This window comes from Orbicella faveolata, unplaced genomic scaffold (assembly GCF_042242905.1).
Source record: "Orbicella faveolata isolate gen_17 unplaced genomic scaffold, um_ofav_v1 contig_34, whole genome shotgun sequence".
Lineage (NCBI taxonomy): Eukaryota > Metazoa > Cnidaria > Anthozoa > Scleractinia > Merulinidae > Orbicella > Orbicella faveolata.
Genome location: NW_028301563.1, coordinates 29,963,921 through 29,984,939, shown reverse-complemented (window position 1 = coordinate 29,984,939; position 21,019 = coordinate 29,963,921). Strand labels below are relative to the sequence as shown.

Sequence of the window (21,019 nt, the reverse complement as noted above, 5' to 3'; positions counted from 1 at the left end):
AGCAGGGCATGAAACTGAAGCGCGTGCACAAGTTGTTGGAGTTCGAACAAGAATGCTGGATGGAGCCGTACATTCGGATGAACACAGAATTCGGGAAAAACGCAAAGAGCGACTTTGAAAAGAACTCTTACAAGCTCATGAATAACTCGGTTTTCGGCAAAACCATGGAAAATCTGCGTAACCGTGTTGACATAAAAACAGTGCGAAGCAATGAGACGGACAAAATAAGGAAATTGATCGGCAGCCCTTTGTACTCAAGGCATGTATTATTTTCAAAAGACCTGGCCGGAATCGACATGCAAAAAAGCACGCTGTTTCTCAACAAGCCGGTCTACACCGGGATGACGATCCTTGACAACAGCAAGATCCTGATGTACGACTTCTTTTACAAGGAGCTAAAAAAGCAATACGGCTCAAGGTGCGAGCTCTTGTACACAGACACCGACAGCCTTCTGCTTGAGATTGAAACGGACGGCGTCTACAAAGACATCGAAACGAACAAAAATCTGTATGATACGAGCGACTACCCGAAGGAGCATCAACTCCACTCAAACACCAACAAAAAGGTCTTGGGCAAAATGAAAGACGAATGTGCCGGAACCCCATAGCAGAGTGTGTGTGTCTGAGACCGAAAATGTACTCTATCTTGAAGGCGGACGAAAAAAATATCAAAAAAGCAAAGGGCGTAAAAAAGAGCGTTGTCAAGAAACAAATAATGCATGAACAGTACAAGGAAACGCTTTTTGGTACGAAGCAGCAATGGCATGGAATGAACATTCTTCGAAGCGAGGGGCATGAGATCTATGGCATTCAAAGCGATGGATAGGCGAAGATGGTATCCATACAAAAGCTTACGGTTACACCAACATGGATATATTGCCTTCATTCACAGATGATGAACTTAGAGAGTTGGAAGCCGAAGTTTCAAAGTTGCTCTGGGGGTAATTGTGTGTTTGGAGGGACAACCAGCAGTTCTTCAAGCATGAAGCCGCGCTTGGGACCGTCGTGCAAATAGTAGAGAACGGGTTGATTCGGTTTGGTGAAAGATCTTTCAATGCTGAAAACCTTCAAAGACCAGATTGGATCTGTGGCTCTTTTCACACCACCTTCAAGCTCTCCGGGTTGGTAGAGATAACGAACTTGGACAAGGGAGGGGAGTATTTTTTCGCTTTTCCCAACAGGCCTTGAATAAGATGTCGATGGCCTTGCATAAACAGCTTTTTCTTTGATGGCAACGGCGGGTTTCTTGCCGATAAGGCTTGTTACCTCGTTGTTTAAAGCCAAAACAACTTCTGGAAGTCTTTTCACCCAGGCAGTGGACCGCTGGCCCTCAGGGAGTCGCATTTCAACGGCGTACTGGTGCCCGAACAAGCGCTCAGCCAGGGTGCGGTTGAAACGTTCAACAATGGCCTGGTCACGGTGAATGTCAATGCGCCCGCGCCGGATATATGTTTTGTGCTTTTCCATCTCTTTTGTGACAGCGCCCATGAATTCGCGCCCTGGGTCAACCTGCAGCATTTGAAGCCATTTCAGAGGCGCGCGCTTGTAAATCTTCTGAAAGGCCTGGGCGACCTCATCAGAATTTTTCGAAGTCAAGGGTTCGGCCTCTTTGTAGCGGCTGGCCACGTCGACAACGGTCAGCGCATATTTGAAAACTTTTCGCCCGCGGGGCAGTTTGTCGTGCGGCAGAAAAAGAAGGTCCGCCTGGTGGACCGAGTTGGGTGTGGGAACATCGAATTTCGGCCGAGGAATTCGCCTCGGCGCGGGGAGGAATATCTGCCAGAGCGCTTGCTTGATCAGCCACTTTTTTGCGGTTTCTTCAGGTACCTTGGCGGCTTCGGCTAATTTTTTGATCGCAGCAATACCTTTCCAGTAGCCCCCGGGGCTGTAGTATATCTTTGCGAGTTTGCGTCCATAGCGTTACTATAAGGAGGAGTAAAAGAAGTTTAAAGGAACCGGAAGGCTGCGTAGCCTAAAGCGAGCGCCCCGGCGCCCACAAACATAAGTTCACCATTTTTTTGCTGCTCGCTTGGTTGATAGAAATCTGAGAACTTGGGCTCTTTGGGGGGTATCATTCGTTCGTCAGGATGCGCCTGGTTGTAGAGTTTGAAGGCATAGTCAGTGTTGGTGAAGTTCTGCTTGGCCTCCGCCTTTATTTGCGCGCTAGTCGCAATCCAGTCAAGAAGTTTTGTTCGGTCGCGCGTGTATTTGGCGTAAGCTGCTTGATACGCCTCGAGAGCTTTATCATGGCGCTCTTTTTCTTCAAGTGCAGCTTTGTCACCCCCGCCGAGCTCCCTCGCCAGATAATTGCCTCCGATAAAACCCGTGGCGTTCAACACAGCCCCACCAACCATAATCGCGATGCTTGCCATGGTGTTATATATCAGAGTCTTTTTTTTAAATCATTAATTTCAGACGCTGGTGGGAAGGATTTTTTGGTCCTCGAGGTACTGTTTGAGCGCAATGCTGCCCGCCACGACGGCGGTGAACTTCACGTAATTCATCGCACTGCTGCTGGGATCAGAAGTAAAATTCTCTTTTACAACCTTTTTTGCGGCCCAACCGATGCCAGCGGCTAAGCCAGTGATAGTAGCGGCGTCCATGATGGTCTTAACAAGCTTGTTGTCGGACATGGTAGCGTTTGATATAAGGAAAATAACAAAAGTTTAAAACAAAATTAATTTATGTCGAACTGATTTTACTCAATTCTCTTAAGAGTTGGGCAAGCCTTTTTGTGGGGTCTTCCTCATCTTCTACATCTTCTGGATCTTCTTCGTCTTCTGAGCCATTGTTGACATCAAATTCTCGAGAAATAATGCCAAAAAGTTCTCCTGCAATTTTTGCGGCGTTTACGTTTTCTGGGATTCTGGGGATATAGTATTTCCCCAGATAACTGAAAAAATCGCCATACATAGTTTCAAATTTTTCTACAGTCACGTCTGGGTCATGTGCATGAAGAAGAACTTGACAAAGTTTTTTTGCATTTTCTGGATCCCCATCGGAACGCAATTTTCCAAGAGAAAATAAATCATCCCTTAAGGTATTGACAAGAATTTTTTGGGTGGTCATAGTTGACTTATAATAAGGAAAGAACAAAAGTTTAAAACGAAAAATAATTTATATCTTCTTCGTTTTCTGCGTTTTCTGATTTTCTGTGTTTTCGATTTTTCTCAGTTTTCTGCGGCCTTGTCGTCATGCAATGTTGCACTCAAAAGATCGCGGACTGTATGAAAAACCTTTACGTTGAACTCGTACCATACCAGCGCGATACCAAAAATGGCGGAGAAAGAGATAAGAATTTGGGGAACGTCAACTCTCTTCATGTCAATCTATTACATGTGCAAATGTTTAATCCATTTGTCTTAAAACTTTTTTTGCCTGTGCCGCGCGAGCGGGTTCTGGCTCAACACGCGCGGGCTCAGGCGTTTTTTTTGCCGAATACAGCCTTGAGCTCTTCACGTTTGAAATAAATCCCGACCAGTGAAACGACTAAGCTGCCAACAGCAAGCCATTGGGTGGTGCTGAGGCTGCTATTCTTTTCACGGCTGCACTTTGGGCTTTCGCCTTCTGTAGTCGGAGCTGGCTCGGGGGCCGCTGTGGTGGCTTTAGCCCTGTTGCTTGCGATTAGGATAGAAGCCTCAGCTGCGGCTTTTTTCTATTGTTCCCTGGCCAGCCGCGTTCTTTCAGCAACCATTTTGCCAGCAACCACACGCTTGGGATTTTTTGCGCGCTACGTGGTTGCAGTTGGAGTTGTCGCTTGCTGTGTGATATCGCCCTGCGAATGCGCCGTGACTGCAGGTGCGCTCTCGGATTGTTCGGTTGACATTCTGAAACAAATGCGTATGTTGAGCAAATATAATAATGCTTAGAAATTACTCAGAATTTGTCTGCAATTCCTCAGCAGTTGTTGAGGAATGCTGCGGAATTTCTTCCAATTTCACTTCGGCATTTCTCTCCAAATGGGAGTTAAAATCAATATGTTTTGCGGTGATCAGCGCCGCGTTGGCCGCAGCAAGAAACCGGCCGCACTTCAAAGCAAGGTTGCCGGCCAGATTGGAGAGCTCTTTGTTTAAGATGTAGTCGTTTCTGAGTTCTTTTTGATAAGCGTCGATGTCTTTGATTTTAAGTTTCATTCCGACCGCTTTAGTTGCAAGAAAAATAAAGCTGTCGATCAGGCTTTCTGTTGTCTTTGAGCCCACGTATGTCTCGTAGCGTTTGGTGTATTTCTCGACATCTTTGTCGCTCAGGCGCTTCACCTGCTCGTGGGTTAACTGCACTCCGATGGCGTCTTTAGCTTTTCCTGTGGATACCAGCACGGCCAGCTGCTCGCGAAGAGCAGGAACGTCAGGTCCCGGGGCGGTTGGCACTATACCACCGGCTGGCCCACTCGACGGCTCGGCTTCCAGTAGTTTCATAACTTCTGCAAACGCAGTCTCTTCTTCAGCTGACATTCTTTCGCCTTGTGCAACAATATATACAGCTTTCATTTTTTTAAATTCAAAATATCTTAACCCCGTAGGGGTGGCGAAGCGAGAAGACAAGATAAGAGAACCTCCGCTCTTTCAGCTTTGAAATCAGACCTTTGTACTCATCCTGAGAGAGTTCGCCAGCGTAATCATCAAAAATGGCTTTCGTGGTCTTGGCCGAGGGGGTATAAAAGAGAACCATCGTCGCCACGTTCTCCCGGAAGGAAGCTGTCATGCCGGTCATCTTCTGAGTCAGCACCCAAACGCTGATGCCCATATGTCGAGCAGAAAAGGCGAGATTCACCAGCTCGCCTGTACGCTCTTTCACATCTTTTGAGGCTGCGCAGTCATCGAGCATTATGAGCGTGTTGGCGCCCTCGAAAAGCCATCTCACTAGCTTCAACCATTTTTCCACGTCGTGCTGCTCGCATACTATCACATTCATTCTTGGATCATTTTCACCAATTCTGTGGTAGGTCTTGTTGTGCGCGAATGTTGGGCAGATTAGAACGATGTAGTCGAACTTGAAGCGGAAAGTGCCGTAGATCTGGTCCACCACAAACCTTGATTTGCCTGAATTAGTCGGCCCCACAATGAGAGCGTTGAAGGGTATCTTGCTTGGGTCCATGTTCATATTCAATACTGCACAGAATCTAGCTGTCTGTCCACAATGTTGAACTGGAAGTCGGAGATTACGAATATATGGCATTTCACGTCGCCTGAGCCTTCGGCTTTCCGCTCAATTTCCAGCTGGACACCGTCTGTACTGTTCACAATGCGCGTGCCGCTTCCGTGCATCGACTGATCCGTCATGGAGTGCATATCAATCACAAGCCCGAACTTATCATCGGTGTAAAACTTTGTCACATTCATGTGCTCGATTTTATTTTTCTCTTTCCCAAAGAAGCGGTGGGCCTCTTCCCACATGTCATTGCCTTCGATGCCGTCGTTGAAAAGCATGTTGGGCGAGCCGTTGATCGTGACGCTGACTTTCGTCAGATCCGGGAAGATGTATTTTTCTGAATCTCTGGCCCCCCCATCATACGGCTCCATGAACAGTAGGAGGAGGGCTTTTAGTGACCTTCTTTGGGCGTCGACCTTGATGTTGAGCCTCGTATCAGTTTCTTTTTTGAAAGACACCACTTTGGAACGCATCACGTGGTCATAAGTGAACTCTTTGCCGCTGGAGTAAACGCTGCGTGCCTCGTCTGCCAGAGTCTTGCTGCGGATAATTTCGTACTCGAGCCGGATGTTGGTCAGCTTGTATTTCAGCTCGGTTTTTTGAGAGCCTTTGACCACCTGTGAAGCTGGTGCAAGGGTTACAACGAACATGAGGTCGTTGTAAAGGGCCTGGGGGTAGAAAACGCCGTGGTCAGTTACGATCTGATGGTCAAGCCTTATCCGGTAATTGCTTCCGTAAATCTCGTTCAGCTTGTTTTCAGCGTCGACGCCCGAGGTTTTCTTGTCTCCCGCACCTGAGCGGATCTTGCATAGATCCTCGCTCTGAATCCCTTCGAGAATCACGAGGTCTCGCTTTTCCTGCGAAAGGAAAAGGTCTTCAAAGATTTTGTAGATGTCATATCCAACCGTGTCTTGCAGGCTAGTGCCTCCAAACTTCACGACCAGCTTGTCAACGAGCGCCCGCGTGACGTTCTGGACAAGGAAGTTTTTGGCGTGTCCTCCAGAAAGGTCGATGTCAAAGCGAAGCGCTAGCGAGCCCGGCACCAGACCCTCGTTCTCCTTCAGCTTGGGCACTGAAACATACAGCGTATCGTCGGGGCTGGCTTCAGTGCATCCAAAGGTGATTCGATTGACCTCGCGCTTGGCCTTCATGGCGCTAATGTCTTTTTGTTGTACGTTGGGCGAAGGTTCTCTGGCACTGACATTGTATAATACACCGGCGATTTTTTTTTAATTTAAAATAACAGGATTGAAATATATTGCTATGGCCGAAGGCGGCGGCGAATTTGGTTACGAAGACCCGGACCTTGACAATCAGCTTGACCACGACGATGACGAACAAGAGGCTGAAAGAACCCAACCTTTTCAACCAGGTGCGGAATCCACTCCCTACCAACCTGGCGCCCTCTACCACAGGGGTGAACAAACGGAAATGCGTACTATGCAGCACGAGCAGTCCGGCCTGCCTGACACTTCTTTTCTGGAAGAAATCCCTTTGCTCAGTGATTTCATGCATCCCGATGACAAAAAGGCCATGCTTGAAAGTGCAAAATATTTTATCAGAAGAAGGTTCCCGAAGGTAGACTTCAAAAAATTGGGCCCAATTGGTTTCAGCAAAAAAGGTAATCAATCTGATATCGCTTCATTTGGCCCCAGGGGGGGTGAGTCCAAAATTTTCAAGATTGGCGACAAAGGGTTACAAAAAAATTTCACAGACGCAATAAAAGCAGCTCTGGGGCCTAGAGCTGAAGACATCATAGCTGAAGACCGCGACACCATCCAAGAAGAAAAGCAAAGACTAATAGAAGCTGAAAATGAATTAAAACAGGAAAAGGCCCTCGCCGCAAAAAAAGAAAAATTGGAAAAAACTAAGCAAGAGCTTCAACAAAAAAGAGAGAGAACTCAGGAACATATTGACGCTCTTCAAGCAGAACATGGAACCAGTCTTGAAACTGAAGCAGAAACCCGCAGGCTAAAGCTGCTGAAAAAAAATTATCAAACCGATTTTGAAAATGCCAAAAACGAACTTGCCGCGCTTGAAAAACAAGCAAAAAACAAAGAAAAATCCCAGGCAAAGGTCGACAGAATCAAAGCAAGAATCGCGGCAAAAGAAGTGAAAGAAATACCGTCGAAGAAAGGGTGAACAGCACAAAGCCTTTGGATCATCTAAAAGAGCAGGAAAGCGATCTGCAGCGCCAAAACGAGGAAGACCGGGCAATCATCCAAGATGAGAATGCCTCGCCCTCCGACATAGAAGCCGCAAGAGAGAGACTGGAAGAAAGAAACGAAGAGCTCGCGCGTTTGCAAACTCAGATTGCGGAAAGAGAAAGGACGCGGCCTCTCTTGGAAAGAATCAAAGAGATCTTCAAAAAATATGGCGTGACGGTCACTGCAATTCTTCTAGCTGTGGGGGTCACAATCGGGGCTGTCGTCGGTTCAATCACTAACGCTTTGAAAGCCACCGGCAAAGCTTTGGGAAAAGGCGTAAAAGATATTGGCGCGAAACTTGGTTCTCTGCTGCCTCTGATTGGATCGATTGTGAATTTTCTATTCAAAGCTGCGGGCCAAGCCCTCGGGTTTTTGGCCGAGCACACCTGGCTGCTGATTCTTGCCGCGGTGGCCTTTTTGTTCGAAAAATATCTTAAGAAGTGGCGTTAACTTTACCGCCAAGCCATGAACAGCAAAGCCGAGAATCCTACTACACCAATAATGACAGCTGTTTTGTTAATTTCGTGTTGCGGTGTTTTTTCTGAAATCGTGGAATCTATTTTTTGCACCGTTGGCTGTGCTTGCTGAGTTTCGGTCGAAGCTGATTTCCTTGATTCGGCTGTTGCGGCTTTGTGTATCGGGTTGGAAGGATGGCTGTTGGGAGGGTTAATTTTTGACGGGCCGCCTGCCATTAGTTTGAGCGCAGCTTTTTTTGTCTCCGGGTTTACCTCGTTGTTGACCCCTAGTTTCATCCCGGAGACCGCCTGTTTCAGCTTGTTGTTATAACCGACCGTGCTTTCGGTGTTGATTATCATTTGCGCGGGCATAAGCCAGGTTATGGGGGCTACAGCAAGATTGAGCCTAACCTTCGCTTGATCCACCGCGAGCTGGTAACTTTGCACGCTCTCGGCCAGGTCGGGCTGTCTGATCGCGTCTTCCACCAAAACAAGAAACTCGCTTTGGGCTTCTTTTGCTCGGCCTCCAGAGCCGAGAATGCTACTTCTCACGTTCACCTGCGCGCCCAGGATGCACTAAACAAAGACTTCGATTGACTGATTTATTCTCGACAAGCCCGCCTGCGTCAAACCAGATGCTGTGTTTGGCGCGAACCAGTCCGATTGGGTATCAGAAGGGGCACCCGGCTCAATGTAATAAATCAGGTTTCCTTGAATAGCTTTCCCACCTTCATCACTGAATTTGTTCCATCCCGGGTATAGGTAGTCAGTTTTCGACGCGCCGGCCGCATAGACGTAAACACTTCCAAACCCGTGGTTTGCCCCGTGCGTGAAGCGAAAATCGCTCGAGGGATCTATGCCGAACTCGTTGCATAGCCTTTTGTACGAAGCAACGTCATAATGATTATTGAATTGGTTGAAAGTCGAATCTCCGGGCAAAGCGCTTATGCTCTGAATACCTCCTAGCTGGTACAAAATGCGCCTTACGGTGAAATACACGTGGAAGGTGTAAAAAGCTCTTATCTGCGGGGGGAGATTTATCCCGTTGTCAAAGATGTCGCGAGAAATTCCACACCCTTGTGTCGCGCAGAAAACAGCAAAGTTAAGCTGTTGCGGCCAATATTTCATGTCAGGCCCTCCTAACCAGTGTTTTGATTTGGCTCCAGAAGTATGCCTGAGTTTGGTTTTTTGAAATATTTCTCTGAATTTTGTCGTGAAATATTGGTCAGGCGTGACGTAGATTTTGATTTTTGATTTCATGAAACTCATATCTTGTAGTTTATTCAACAGCTGGGACACTTTGAAAAACGAAGGTTCAGCCTCCTTGGGAGAAAAAGATAAAGCTTTATCAATTAGTAAATTACTCCCAGGGCATTATAATTTAGAAAGCTTGGCAAAAGAAATAGACGGTCTGTTCGACAAATATGGCTATAAACAGTTGGAAACAGAAATAAATCAACCTGTTGGCCAGCTTGTAATCAAAAATTTTGGGACAAAACCGATTGAACTTGATCGTGATTTAGCCAATTTGCTTGGTATTGGACGAAAGTTGAATCTTATAACATTCGTAAAAAGGCTTACATCTCCAACTACATATTTTATTCATTGTGATTTGATCGACAAAGAAAAGAATCTGTTCAATAGCAAAAAGTCAGATGTCTTAGCCCTGTTTGATATAAAAGGGAAGCCTTTTGAAAAGGTAAGCTACCATGGTTCTCCGCAACAGGTTTTGCGTGACTGCTCTACAGACAGGTTTATAAATAGCATCACTATTAGCGTCAAAGATGAAAATGGCGAACTCTTTGATTTCAAGGGCTTCCCGCTTCTTTTTGAATTAGAGTTAAATTAGATTTCTTTTTATATACAATGTCTTCAGCAAATGTATTACCAAGCGCGCCGCCTGCCGGGATTGAAAATAAACAAATCTATCCAAACCTTCTCGCAACGACAAATGCCGAGAATTTCCGGCTAACTGAAATAAGTAAAATTGAAAAAGAAATATCTGTTGAGGTTGAGCATTACAGGCTTGTGTTGAAAAAATATAAAAAAGTCCGGAAAGCCATTCACTATTCCGTGGTTGGCCTTGGCGCCGTTACTGCAGCTCTGTCTTCTGGGGCTGTTGCAACATCACTTAGTGGTGTTGGAATTGTTATCGGCGCGCCTGTTGCCGCGATAGCAGCTTTATCTGGCGCAGCTTCCACTGGCCTGTCCGTTGTCAACAAGAAGTTTGAACGCAAAGTTAATTAAAACTCGAGAATCCATTCTTTGGCTATTGCCAAACATGACTCGATAAACAGCTCTGTCTCACAAGCTCTGAATGATAATCGTGTTTCTGACACGGAGTTTTAACTGATCACACGTGAAATGCAGAAATATCGCCAACTTAAAGAGACTTTACGCTCAAACTTTGCGCAAAAACAAACAAATTCACGCCAGCCAGATCTTGAAAAAATAAAAAACCAGATTCGGCAAGAATTTAGAAAAAAACTTGCGGAGTCCAGCACAAATTTGAACTAAATTTTGAGCGAAAAAACACAAAACTATCTCTAAGTCTTATAAAAAACAGATGATTGTGTTACACCGCGTTACCTTCACGCGTGACGTTGCGTGACTGGCCACACAAAAGGGCAAAAACCCTGTCGCGGGGTGCTCGTTGGCTGTTCTTGCCTAGCCCCGGCTAGGACTTTCCCGCCGCTGACAAGGCGGCTGTCAATTCCCATTTTACCTCTGGGAACGAAGTTTGAGATCCCGAGGGATCTCTGAGCACCCCCCACTCTCCACTGGGCCGGGGCGGGTTCACCCGGGGTTATCGCCGTTGACGGCCTCACCCCGTTCCCCTAACAAGCGCCTGTACGTGCCGTATTAGGAATCAGAGGTGGCCACCCTCACATCCAAAAGCACCTTCATTTGCCTGCTAATAAAAAGAATAATGCTGCAAGCTATATATATTGATCCATTTGCCTCTCCTATCACTTGTGGTGTAGCTTATCTGCCCTTTGCCTAAATTTCGCATTATTTTTACACATACGCATGCACTTTTGGGGCGAGATGATGTCATACTTGAGCTATAATTAGAGATTGGCTGAATAAATTATATCCCAACAGTACTTCTGAAGGCCAAAATGCTTGTGCTTTTCCACGCGATTCGCTTTATTTTCATGGAACTTTCTACACCAGTTTGGCAGAAAGAGGCCAGAAGATAACATATCAAGTCGTTGAAGCCATGCGAGAAGCAGAGAAAACTTAAACGGGCTCGATTGAGCCCCTTGTTCAAGGAATATCACATGTTACGATCGATCGAACGCTGTGATCAAATCTTGTTATTTTCTCGTTTTCTCCTGCTCGCATCACTTCGACATCTTCTGTGGTGTTAAAATAACTTACAGCGCGTTGACTGAGCGTATTTTTTTTTGTAAATTCTGTTCTGGTTCGTTTTTCGGCCCAAACAAAAAATCTTGAGTTGTCCTCCATGTTTTCAGTACTGCTCGTCCAAGGGCCTGGGAAATATAAATATTTGGTTCCAGTCTTTCTGAGAAAAAACGTCACGCAACTCACAGATTTCAAAACAAAACTATTGATTCGAATGAAGGTTAATATCGTCGCCGCTCAGTAAAATTTCTGAATGATTTCGGCGTAGTCGTTCTCGTCATATATGGGGTAGCCGAGATAGTGTTTTACTCCATTTTTATAACACTCGTAACAGAGTCCTTTTAGGCGACAGGAGTTGCATTTACGGCAAAACATGACCTTTACAATTCTTGATCGTTTTTCACAGAAGGGCGCTTCTTCAATATCATCATGTACCTCATCCCAACCCATTTCCTTTTTTTGCCTCCTTTTTATTGCGAGATACTCCTTGTAAATTGTCTCACGAAGCTCTGGAGGGAGGTTTTGAATGGCCTCGGAAAGTTGACAGTTGTTTGATTGCAGAACATCGGACGAATATCTTGCGACTGCCATCTCGGCGTATATACTTGTGCAGATACTTCTTCAATTGGAACAAAACATTCTGGCACACTTTTGTGTATATACCAGTGCAGGCATTTCTTCAAGTAAATATTTTCTGTGGCACATCCGCGCATATTGATTACAGACATTACAGCTTCGCTGGACCGCGAAGTCACGCAATTTTATTGTTATACTGTTATACTGTTGCGTAACACACACACACACACACACACACACACACATAGATGATGAGGGTTCTGGACACAGCAGCGATAAATGGGAAAGAGAACGGACAAAATAAGCCTCCCACGTTCAACTCCCGAGCAAAGTGAGGGAAGTTGAACGTGGGAGGCTTATTTTGTCCGTTCTCTTCCCCATTTATCACTGCTGTGCCAGAACCCTCATCATCTATGTGTGTCGTGGAATAATTGTGAACTAACTGCAATACTAACTGCAATGCTATGCGATATGCATGGTATTTCCTTTCCGGTGTCCGCTTACGGGAGTTTGAAAACAAAGGAAAACTCTAAATCGAAAGCCCTCAACGTGTCCGCGACTATGAGTATATACAGAGTTTGTATGGGAGTTCAAACGGGACTTTGTGAGGGCGGTTCTAAGTAGAGCTCTCCGCTTACGAGCTGTCCGCTGTAATACATTTATCGTCATTATCAAAAACAAAGAAGTCATTTGAAGCGGTACGGTGGTATTTTTTTGCATTCCCAATGTTAACTGTTGGCTGGGCAAGCTCCCGTAAGCGGCCAGCGCCAGTTACGGAACCCTTTTTTTGCGTTCCGAGGGTGTCGGCTTACGAGAGCTTCCACTGTTTATGGTTGAGATTCTCGGGTGCATCTTGAAAATTACCTCCGGAAAATGAGTAATGTAGTCGGTAAAATTTATAGACACTGATAGTGCTAAGAGGGCAATTTAACCTGGGCGGAGTGAATGATAAAGGATACCGCCCGGGGCTACTCTAATATAAAAAAGACGGGGGTGCTGGTCTGAAATTTTGAAAAGAGCCCGTAAGAGGTACAAGATTCTGTTTTGTGGGTCTGGCTTGAAATGTTTTTCACCCCTAAGAGGTACCAATTCCAAAACAACATATTATCTCATGTCATGTTTTTTCGGCTCAATACCCTAAAATGTATTGCAAAAGTTCCTGCTGTGGACCTGTTGAGGCTGAACACCCAAAGAGGTACCAAACCACGTTTTTAACCCCTAACACGTGCGACGAGCGCCCTTGTCCTTTTTTATATGAGAGTCCCCCCGGGAAAGAATAGAGGCGTAATAAAGCGTAAAGCATGATTGCTTAAAAGGTGGCCCCAAATAAGAAGGTTGTCCATCTCAGGATACTTCTCTTCAATTGGTGTTTTACTAAATTGCCTGAATAATTCCCGGTCGTCCTTTTATACCCCTAGGGGTTCTTAGTAGGGAATGGTACTGCGAGAGTAAAATATCTAGCCGAAGTATTCATTATTAGGAGCCTAGTTTACTTTCCATGAAAGCCCTCGATTTGGCACTTGGTACACTATTACATTAGGCAGCTTTCATATAAAGGTATGAGATTGGTGTTAACAAGGAATACGCCAGAAGTTCGAGTAACCAGAGGACAAAAACCTAGTACCAAGATTATTTACATTGTATTGCAAACTTCTGTACGAGTGTTTTAAATATCTTCTCAAAAAAAAAAAAAATCACTTCTAGCAACACCAAACGTGGAATACGAATGTTGAACTTCGTATGAAACACTTGAAACTACTGGTGAAATGAAACTAATGATGAAACTTTGCCTGTGTTTGCACAGGTTCCCATGGGAAATTGTTTTCGGTGTTATTTCAGGCAATTGTTTATGTATTTAGCTTTAAGAAAATGTAAAAATGACTGTAAAATACTTAAAATTATTCTGGTAGTGGATTTTTGTCCACTAAAACCTGAAATTGCTCGATTTTCTTTCGGCTTTCGTCTTAACTTCTCGCCACTTAAGTTAAAAGAAGTGATGAAGACCTAATTTTTCTTATAATATTGATTCTTAATTACCCAAGCTTGTTGTAGAAATAACTAAAATCATCAAGTGGTGTATGAACAAATGACCAGGACTCAGTAACAAAGAAAGAAACTTATGAGAATCAAAATGTACATTTTTAGTTTTTACAATCTGAAGTTAGATATTTCAACTCACTAAGCTACAACGGAAAACAAATATGCAGTCTAAACTCACCTAGTCCCTGATGAATCAGCGACCTCTTCAAGTAAAGCTTGAAGTTCCAGTTGTCATCTTTGCACTTCACTTCAATCCCTTCAGTGTAGCAACTTAACGCATTTCTTAAGTCATTTTTCTTCTCTTGGATGTTTCCTTTGACATAATGTGTGAGTACTGCGAGAATCAAAAAGTGTATTGAGGAGTTATTAGTGGAAATTTTAAACATCATTTTTTGAGCTTAAGAGAGTGCAATCACAGTTTTCTTTTCTCGCCTTTGGAAAGCAACCGATCTGTTTGTAGACATCACAAGCTCTTTTTACATTTATCAGAGTCTAATTGCCAGGAACTGAAGATCGCCAGAAATTGCACAAAATAACAAGAGACCTGGAGACATAAGAACCTACGACTGATGACACCAGATACTGTCAAACATTTCACCTACCTTGCATGTAATTCATCCTAATAAAAGTTTTTTAAAAAAGGAAAAATAAGTAAATAAAAGCGTGGCACTGAGTTAACGCCATGGTAGCAGCCACTGATCCCGCTATTGTTCTGTTTATTATTTCGTTCTTATTGCCGAATGGGAGATTTGTATGGAAAAATATTGACCGACGCCGTGAGTACAGACCTCACTGCGTTCGTTCTGTACGCATGACCGAGGTCAAGATTCCCCTATACAGACCGATTAAGCTCGGTTAAAAAGATGTTTATTATATGGTACGGTTACACCAGACAATTTCACTTCGCTGAAGACCGCTCAGGTAGCCAGTTTGTAATCACTATCATTTTGCTTCCGGATATGGATGAAAACTTTGCTCAGAAGAAGGTCGAACTCACTGACAGGAATGTTTCAATTTCTCTAGCCTCTTTTATTGACTAACAAAATTTCGTACGGGCGTTTAATTCGCTAAGTTTTGTATTGAACACTTTCTACGTCTGGGCTTGAAAAAGGGTCTCAATTTCGTATTCAGCTGGTGTTTTCATTACCTGACTTACATTTTAATTTACCAAAGTTTGCTTGCTCTTTTTATTTTTATTTTTTCTCGTTGTCTTCGGGCTTAATTCCATTTAGTAGTTTTAGTAGAACTGCAAGCCACATGATTTTTTTAGTTTTTTTTTTTTACCAATTTTCTCACGGCGAAGGTAAAAGGTAGATCGATCTAGATGCCAGCCTAGATTTTAAAATTTAGGGCACCATGCATTCAACCAAGATTTCCGGAAATCTCGGTCTAAAACTGAATGGATCAATTCGGTCCAACAAGAAAAGTTTCGAAAAAGCCGATTCACCTTTTGCGTGGACCTTTTCTCGGTTGGGCCAGTCCGATCGATTTTGAGCATTCCATTTGACCGACCCATTCTCAATTCCAGTAGCTGGCGGTATACTTTCTATGTTCAACATGGAAGAAAACAATTATCACTGCAGATTTTGTGGATTGTTAACAGCGGATTTATCAGTGTTACTAGTACATTCATGTGCACTTACAACAGGTTGGCAGCTGCTTCGCAAGCTAAGTGTATGTTTTGACTGTTAAAAACGGTTTATTCCTGAGAGAATTTCGAATGTTGTTTTCGTCATTCGAAAGTGGTGTTTGAACTCAGCCGGCGAATATCTGGGAACAGTTTGCTCAAAATGACTTGTCATAAGGGTTAAATTTCTACGAATGAAACAGCTCGCACAATTATATCATCAGTTGATAAAGTCGAAATCGTCATCTAACTCTAACATCCAACATCCGCACTTTTAACTAAGAGCGCGAAACTCTTTTTGTGAGTGGAATAGAACGAGACTGTCTGTACGCGCCGCAATCCATTCGCCACCAAGAAACTTTTGAACCTCAGACAGCCCTGAATTTTTTGGCCATGGTTCAGTGGATCACGCCCCTAGGCTGCGGTCAACTTGTCTTGTTGATGTCATGTCTGTAACGTAACTTTTGTTTAGCTTTCTAGTTTTATGTCTTCAATTTGACACGTTGTTTGAAACAACCTAAATAAAAAAGGTTTTCTTTATATTTTTTGGTCAGTGTTCGTGTTTCACTGTAATTTTTCTAAAAAGTTGTTGGCATTTAGTTCTGTTTCCTCTCAGGTCTTGGTATATGTTCCCAATTTCACAGGTTATTTGACCTTATTTTAATTTACATATCATACCTTGAAAAGATTTCTTTGAGTCTTCCTCTATAGGATTTAATAACATTTACGAGATGTTTCCTTTCCTAGCTTTGAGCGTTTCTTAAAAACGTAGGAAGCACCTGACTGACGAGTCAACGGTTTTACTTTTAACTTCTATTTATGACAGATTTGATGCTTGCTATTTTACAATATTTTTCTGTAGAAAATCGGAGCACGTTCTGCGGTTTTTTACGTAACTTTTCTTCCAGTTAACTTTTTCGCCTAGGAAATACGAATAAATCTTTGAGCCTGTGTTAAAAACTAAGAGGAGGTTTTGGTTGGACCATCCACTGCTTCTATACTAATGACTGTTATTTGTGTGTTGTGTTTGGAGTTTAGTCACGTTCATGTACGATGTTGTTGAGATATGGGTTAAAAAAAGTGTACTGCATGTTTGCATGTTTTTCTCTAAGAAAATGTTCCAGTAGCTCGGTTTTTGACTAAAATACTGTTTTAACACGAGAAAATAAATTCATATCCCTAAATCACCGTCTAATTTTTGTTTCGTTTTGTTTTTTTTTTTTTAGAGTTGAACTGACTGTTGGCGCAAACAACCGTGAAAAAGCGGGAAATTAAATAATGCGATCAATATGGAAAATACCCCACTTCAGTAGACTGCGAGCAATCCCTCTTTTGCCGGAAATCTGCGAGGAAAAACGCAAACGAACTGCGGTTAGCAGCACAGGCGTTGCTCGTCTTCCGAAGTCTGTGCTACTCGCGGCTTGCGGTTTCAACGCGCGTCTCTGATCGACCCTCCTGTTTCTGGTTTGCGTTCTTCCATCGCCGATCTTCGACTTAAAGTGAGACTGCTCACAGTCTATACGCCATTCAATTGCTGCATATGGTTTCGCATGAAGTTTACTAGTGACGTATTTTCCAGTTAAACACTCGTGCCTGTATAATACTAAATTATAATAGATTCGCACAATTAACTCTGATGGTAATTAACAATTAACTGACTTCCAAAATTGCAAATCTGCAAAATAAATGCAATACTTTGATATTGGTTTAGTTTCGTACCTCTCAATGTATCATGGTCAAAACCACTTCCTTGTAATACGGTCGGATTCATATCTAATGACGCGACAAAAATCTGAATTAGTCTTTGCTGTTCAAGATGTATTTCGACCCTTACTATTAATTTATCAGCAATCTGCTCTTAAGATTTTTTATTCCTGAGCGTAGTTAAGATGCGTTTGTTCTAGTTTAGTGTACCAGCTTTCCAGGGTCAGTCGTTGAAAATAGTTTGTACTGTAGGTTAAGCACTGAGGAGAGTCCCAGTCAATGTTGTGGTTTTGTCAGTTGATGATGTACAACAATGTGATTGTTGGCATCACCATTTCTCTTGGCTCGTTTGTGTTCAGTCAGTCTTGTGTTAAGGTTTCTGCCAGTCTCACCAATGTAGGAAGCCTTGCAATCGGAGCAGTTTGCAAGATCAAATGCTCTGACTGCCAAGCTTCGTCACCTTGAACAAACGCCTCTTAAGAGATGTCAACAACTACCAGCCCCTTACAAACGACTTATCCGTGACGGAAACGAAACCGACAAACGGCTTTCTAACAGACTGACTTAACAATACACGGACCAAAGCCCGACCAATTTGACTAACAATAGATGGATCGAAACCCACCAATGACTGATGACAAACTTTACACGAGTCTTGCAGCCCATACCATCATGGCTAAACTGACCAGTCACGTTCAGCGGACCAGACTTATAACATCATCGACTGACAAAAACTATTCACTTGACTCTGAATATGACTTCAGCTCAGGTTGTCGAAACGTCAGTCACCAACAACAGTTCTTTTCAGAACTACCCCCACCCGGACGATCACACTCTACGAACTAAAGATACTCCTGGGTTCAAACCATTTACTATATGACTAGTATTGTATTTAAAGTTACAGAGTGACTTGCTTCTTCGGTATGTATATCTTATGTATTCAAAGAAAAAAAAACTGACAATTTGAGAAACGTCCAAGATATATACACAAAAAGACAGTCAGAAAGAACTTTGATTTACCTGCGATTTCTACTACACGGTTTAAATCCTCGACTTGTTCTTGGCAATTCCCTATAGAAAGTGAGTAATATAGTCCTAAGTCGGTAAAAATCATAACCATTAATTTTAAAACACAGAGAACGCCTATTTCACCTGGGCGGAGAAAAATTAAACGATAAAGAGGGCCTGGATGGGTTAACCCTCTCTACAGTAGCCTTGCGAATAAAATATAGAATAACATTCATCATAAACGTGGCTAAAATGTTTTTATTTTTCCAATCGACAAGTGTATCTTGAAAATGACTAGTATTGTTTTTTAAAGTTACAAAGCGACTTACTTCTTCGGTATGTATATTCTATGCATACAAAGAAAAACATGACAATTTGAAAAACGACCAAGAAGATATGTACACAAAAAGACAGTCAAAGAGAACTTTGATTTATCTACGATTTCTCCTACACGGTCTAGATCCTCGAGTTGTTCTTGGGAATTCCCTATAGAATGTGTGTAATATAGTCTTAAGTCGGTAATAATCTTAATCATCATTAAAGCACACAGAAGACCTATTTCGCCTGGGCAGAGAAAAACGAGAAATGGGGTCTGGATGGGGTTAACCTCTCTACAACAGTCACCTCTCCACAGCCGGGCAAAGGCCATTAAAACACGTCCCAGCTGCCCATTGAAAATAGCCTCTTGACAACGGCCAGTTAATCAACGACTGACGAACAGTGTATATAGAGTCCCTGGCCATTTTTTATTGTGAATGGTCACAAACTTGATCCGTACCGCGCGTCGTTGCAATTGGTCTCTGTTTTTGTTTAGTATCTGTTTTATTTATATGATTTAAAAGATGTTATGTATGTATATGTCAAAACAGGCATTTCTCTTTTTAAAATATGTTGCATTCCGCTAAAATGGGTGTCATATTACGCTCTTACCTCCCCATAACGGCCACGTCTCTACACAGTGGCCGTTGTGGAGAGGTTCGACTGTATTCTCTATAAAAGGCTTCAACTAGGAGAGTTTTAATGTTTAAGTATGGTACATACACACTGTGTAGATAACATGACCCAGAAAATGGCCTATCTGCTAGTGGTTCTGGCGGCCAGCCGTCAAAAGCAGGGAGAAGGTTAGTGACACCTTCACTTAGCTAGACTTGATTTTGTCTGCAGTATGGCTGGGAATTTTGCCAAGGTTGGTCTTGTTTGAGCGTTTTGTATTGACAGAGGGCCCTGCTGGAGAGGCACATGCCATGTGGATGCGTGACTGGCCAATCTCCTGGCAAGGTGGTTGGTCAAAGTCCCTGGAGTCTCTGGTCTGTCTTGATTTTTTGTGGGCATGTTTTTGCGAGCACGGTCAGACTTCAGATACATACATAGCTTTATTTACTCTTGGGTTGATGTGGCTGATTAGGCCTCAAGTAATAAAGTCAATAAAGAACCGTAAATACTCAAGTTAGCGCCCGGGGTACTAATTTCAATTTTAGGAGAAGATGGGGGTCACTTATTCGAGGGGGAGCGCTTTTTTAATTTTCCCGAGTAGTGGCCTGAGAAGATCATTTTCCTTAATACATCATCTGCGCGTAAACAACAATATAACCTGTTGATCGACGTAAAAAGCTGATCCTAAAGTTTAAATCGCGGCACCGTTACTACTTAACGTGTTCACTCAACTTGTTCACAAACTGAAACAATGTACAAATCTAATACTACACAACGAAAACTATACATCCTTTATTGTCTCAGCACTCGTCCACAAAATGGGGGGTGGGGAAGTGGGGCGCTTATTCGAAGGGGGACGGGGCGCTAATTTTAAACTTTGGCCTATAGGAGGGGCGCTTATTCGAAGGGGGCGCTTATTCGAGGGGCGCTAATTAGAAGATTTACGGTATGCTAATGTGCCAAGAAATAATAATAATAATGATGATGATGTTGATAATAATAATAATAATAATAATAATAATAATAAAAACAAGTAAAGTTCATAAAAATGGAAGCAAAGAAAAAAATAGAAATATGACAAAAAAATTAGACTTAATCGCAAGTTATAACTATAATAGTCATTCTAACATGCGGAAAGTTTTGCTAGAGGATGAAGTGGTGTTTAATTTAAGGATCTTATAGTATCAGAAATGTTGTTCCAAGTAACAGCCGCTGAGTATTTTACTGATTTTATGCCAAAGCGAGTAATAATAGGTTTAGGCACTTGAATCTTGTGAGTCCATGTGAATCACTTGAATCTCAAGGCTCTAATCAATACGATCAGTGAGAGAAACAATCTCAGAAGACTTGTCGCTGTATATATAGATAACGAAGTTCTCTTTTATGCAGCCTATTCAGTTTCTTGCTATCAGACTTTAAGCAGTGATGCCATATCGAGGAAAAATAATTAAGATGAGACATATTGAATGAGTTACACAATGTAGACTGAGACATAATTTAGTTCGAAACGATAATATGTTCTTTAGCCTAGAAATAAGTCCAGTTACTTTCCGACTTTCTCGCTGATTTTTGTAATGTGTTTCCCAAATTTCAGTGAGTCATCAAGAATTACCTTGCGGTATATTTACTCCTTCAGCGCACAAGGACAGATTAATATTGGGCTTACGAGACATGCAGAACCAGAGCCTCGCATTTTTCAGGGTTTAGGATCATCCTATTATTTCGCCACTAATATTACACACAATCGCAAGTTCCTTGTTGAGAACATTTCCAACAACAGCTGCATCAGAGCTGATTATCGTAAGCGTAATTTGTCAGGTGAACCTCTTACATGAAGTAAATCAAGTCATTGATGAAAATATTGATCATTACAACAAGAGTTCTAAGACAGAACATTGTGAGACACCATTTTTGGTAGATGAAGTATCCTTGTATGGTAGCTTACAAAAGCA

General features: G+C 42.9%; 3 protein-coding genes and 1 pseudogene across 3 annotated transcripts in view; 1 reads left to right on the top strand and 3 right to left on the bottom strand.

Annotated features, from left to right (window-relative positions):
* LOC110048534 (uncharacterized) overlaps positions 1–21,019 on the bottom strand; it is a 78,955-nt gene that overhangs the window by 39,473 nt on the left and 18,463 nt on the right. Inside the window, exons 11-13 of the mRNA XM_089272377.1 lie at positions 18,147–18,197; positions 17,142–17,195; positions 13,974–14,129 (exon numbers count right to left, since the gene is read on the bottom strand). Of these exons, the coding sequence (XP_089128503.1) occupies positions 13,974–14,129; positions 17,142–17,195; positions 18,147–18,197 (261 nt within the window). The remainder of the gene's footprint in view (positions 1–13,973; positions 14,130–17,141; positions 17,196–18,146; positions 18,198–21,019) is intronic.
* Positions 858–1,915, bottom strand: LOC149105713 (uncharacterized). The gene is made up of 2 exons (XM_089271387.1): positions 1,066–1,915; positions 858–935 (listed from the first exon to the last, which is right to left on the bottom strand). Exons 1-2 carry the CDS (start codon positions 1,516–1,518, stop codon positions 858–860), a joined length of 531 nt encoding a protein of 176 aa, XP_089127513.1. The 5' UTR covers positions 1,519–1,915.
* On the bottom strand, positions 1,915–2,635 carry LOC149105712 (uncharacterized). The gene has a single exon (XM_089271591.1). It carries the CDS (start codon positions 2,370–2,372, stop codon positions 1,947–1,949), a length of 426 nt encoding a protein of 141 aa, XP_089127717.1. The 5' UTR covers positions 2,373–2,635; the 3' UTR covers positions 1,915–1,946.
* Positions 6,312–9,133, top strand: LOC149105711 (uncharacterized; annotated as a pseudogene).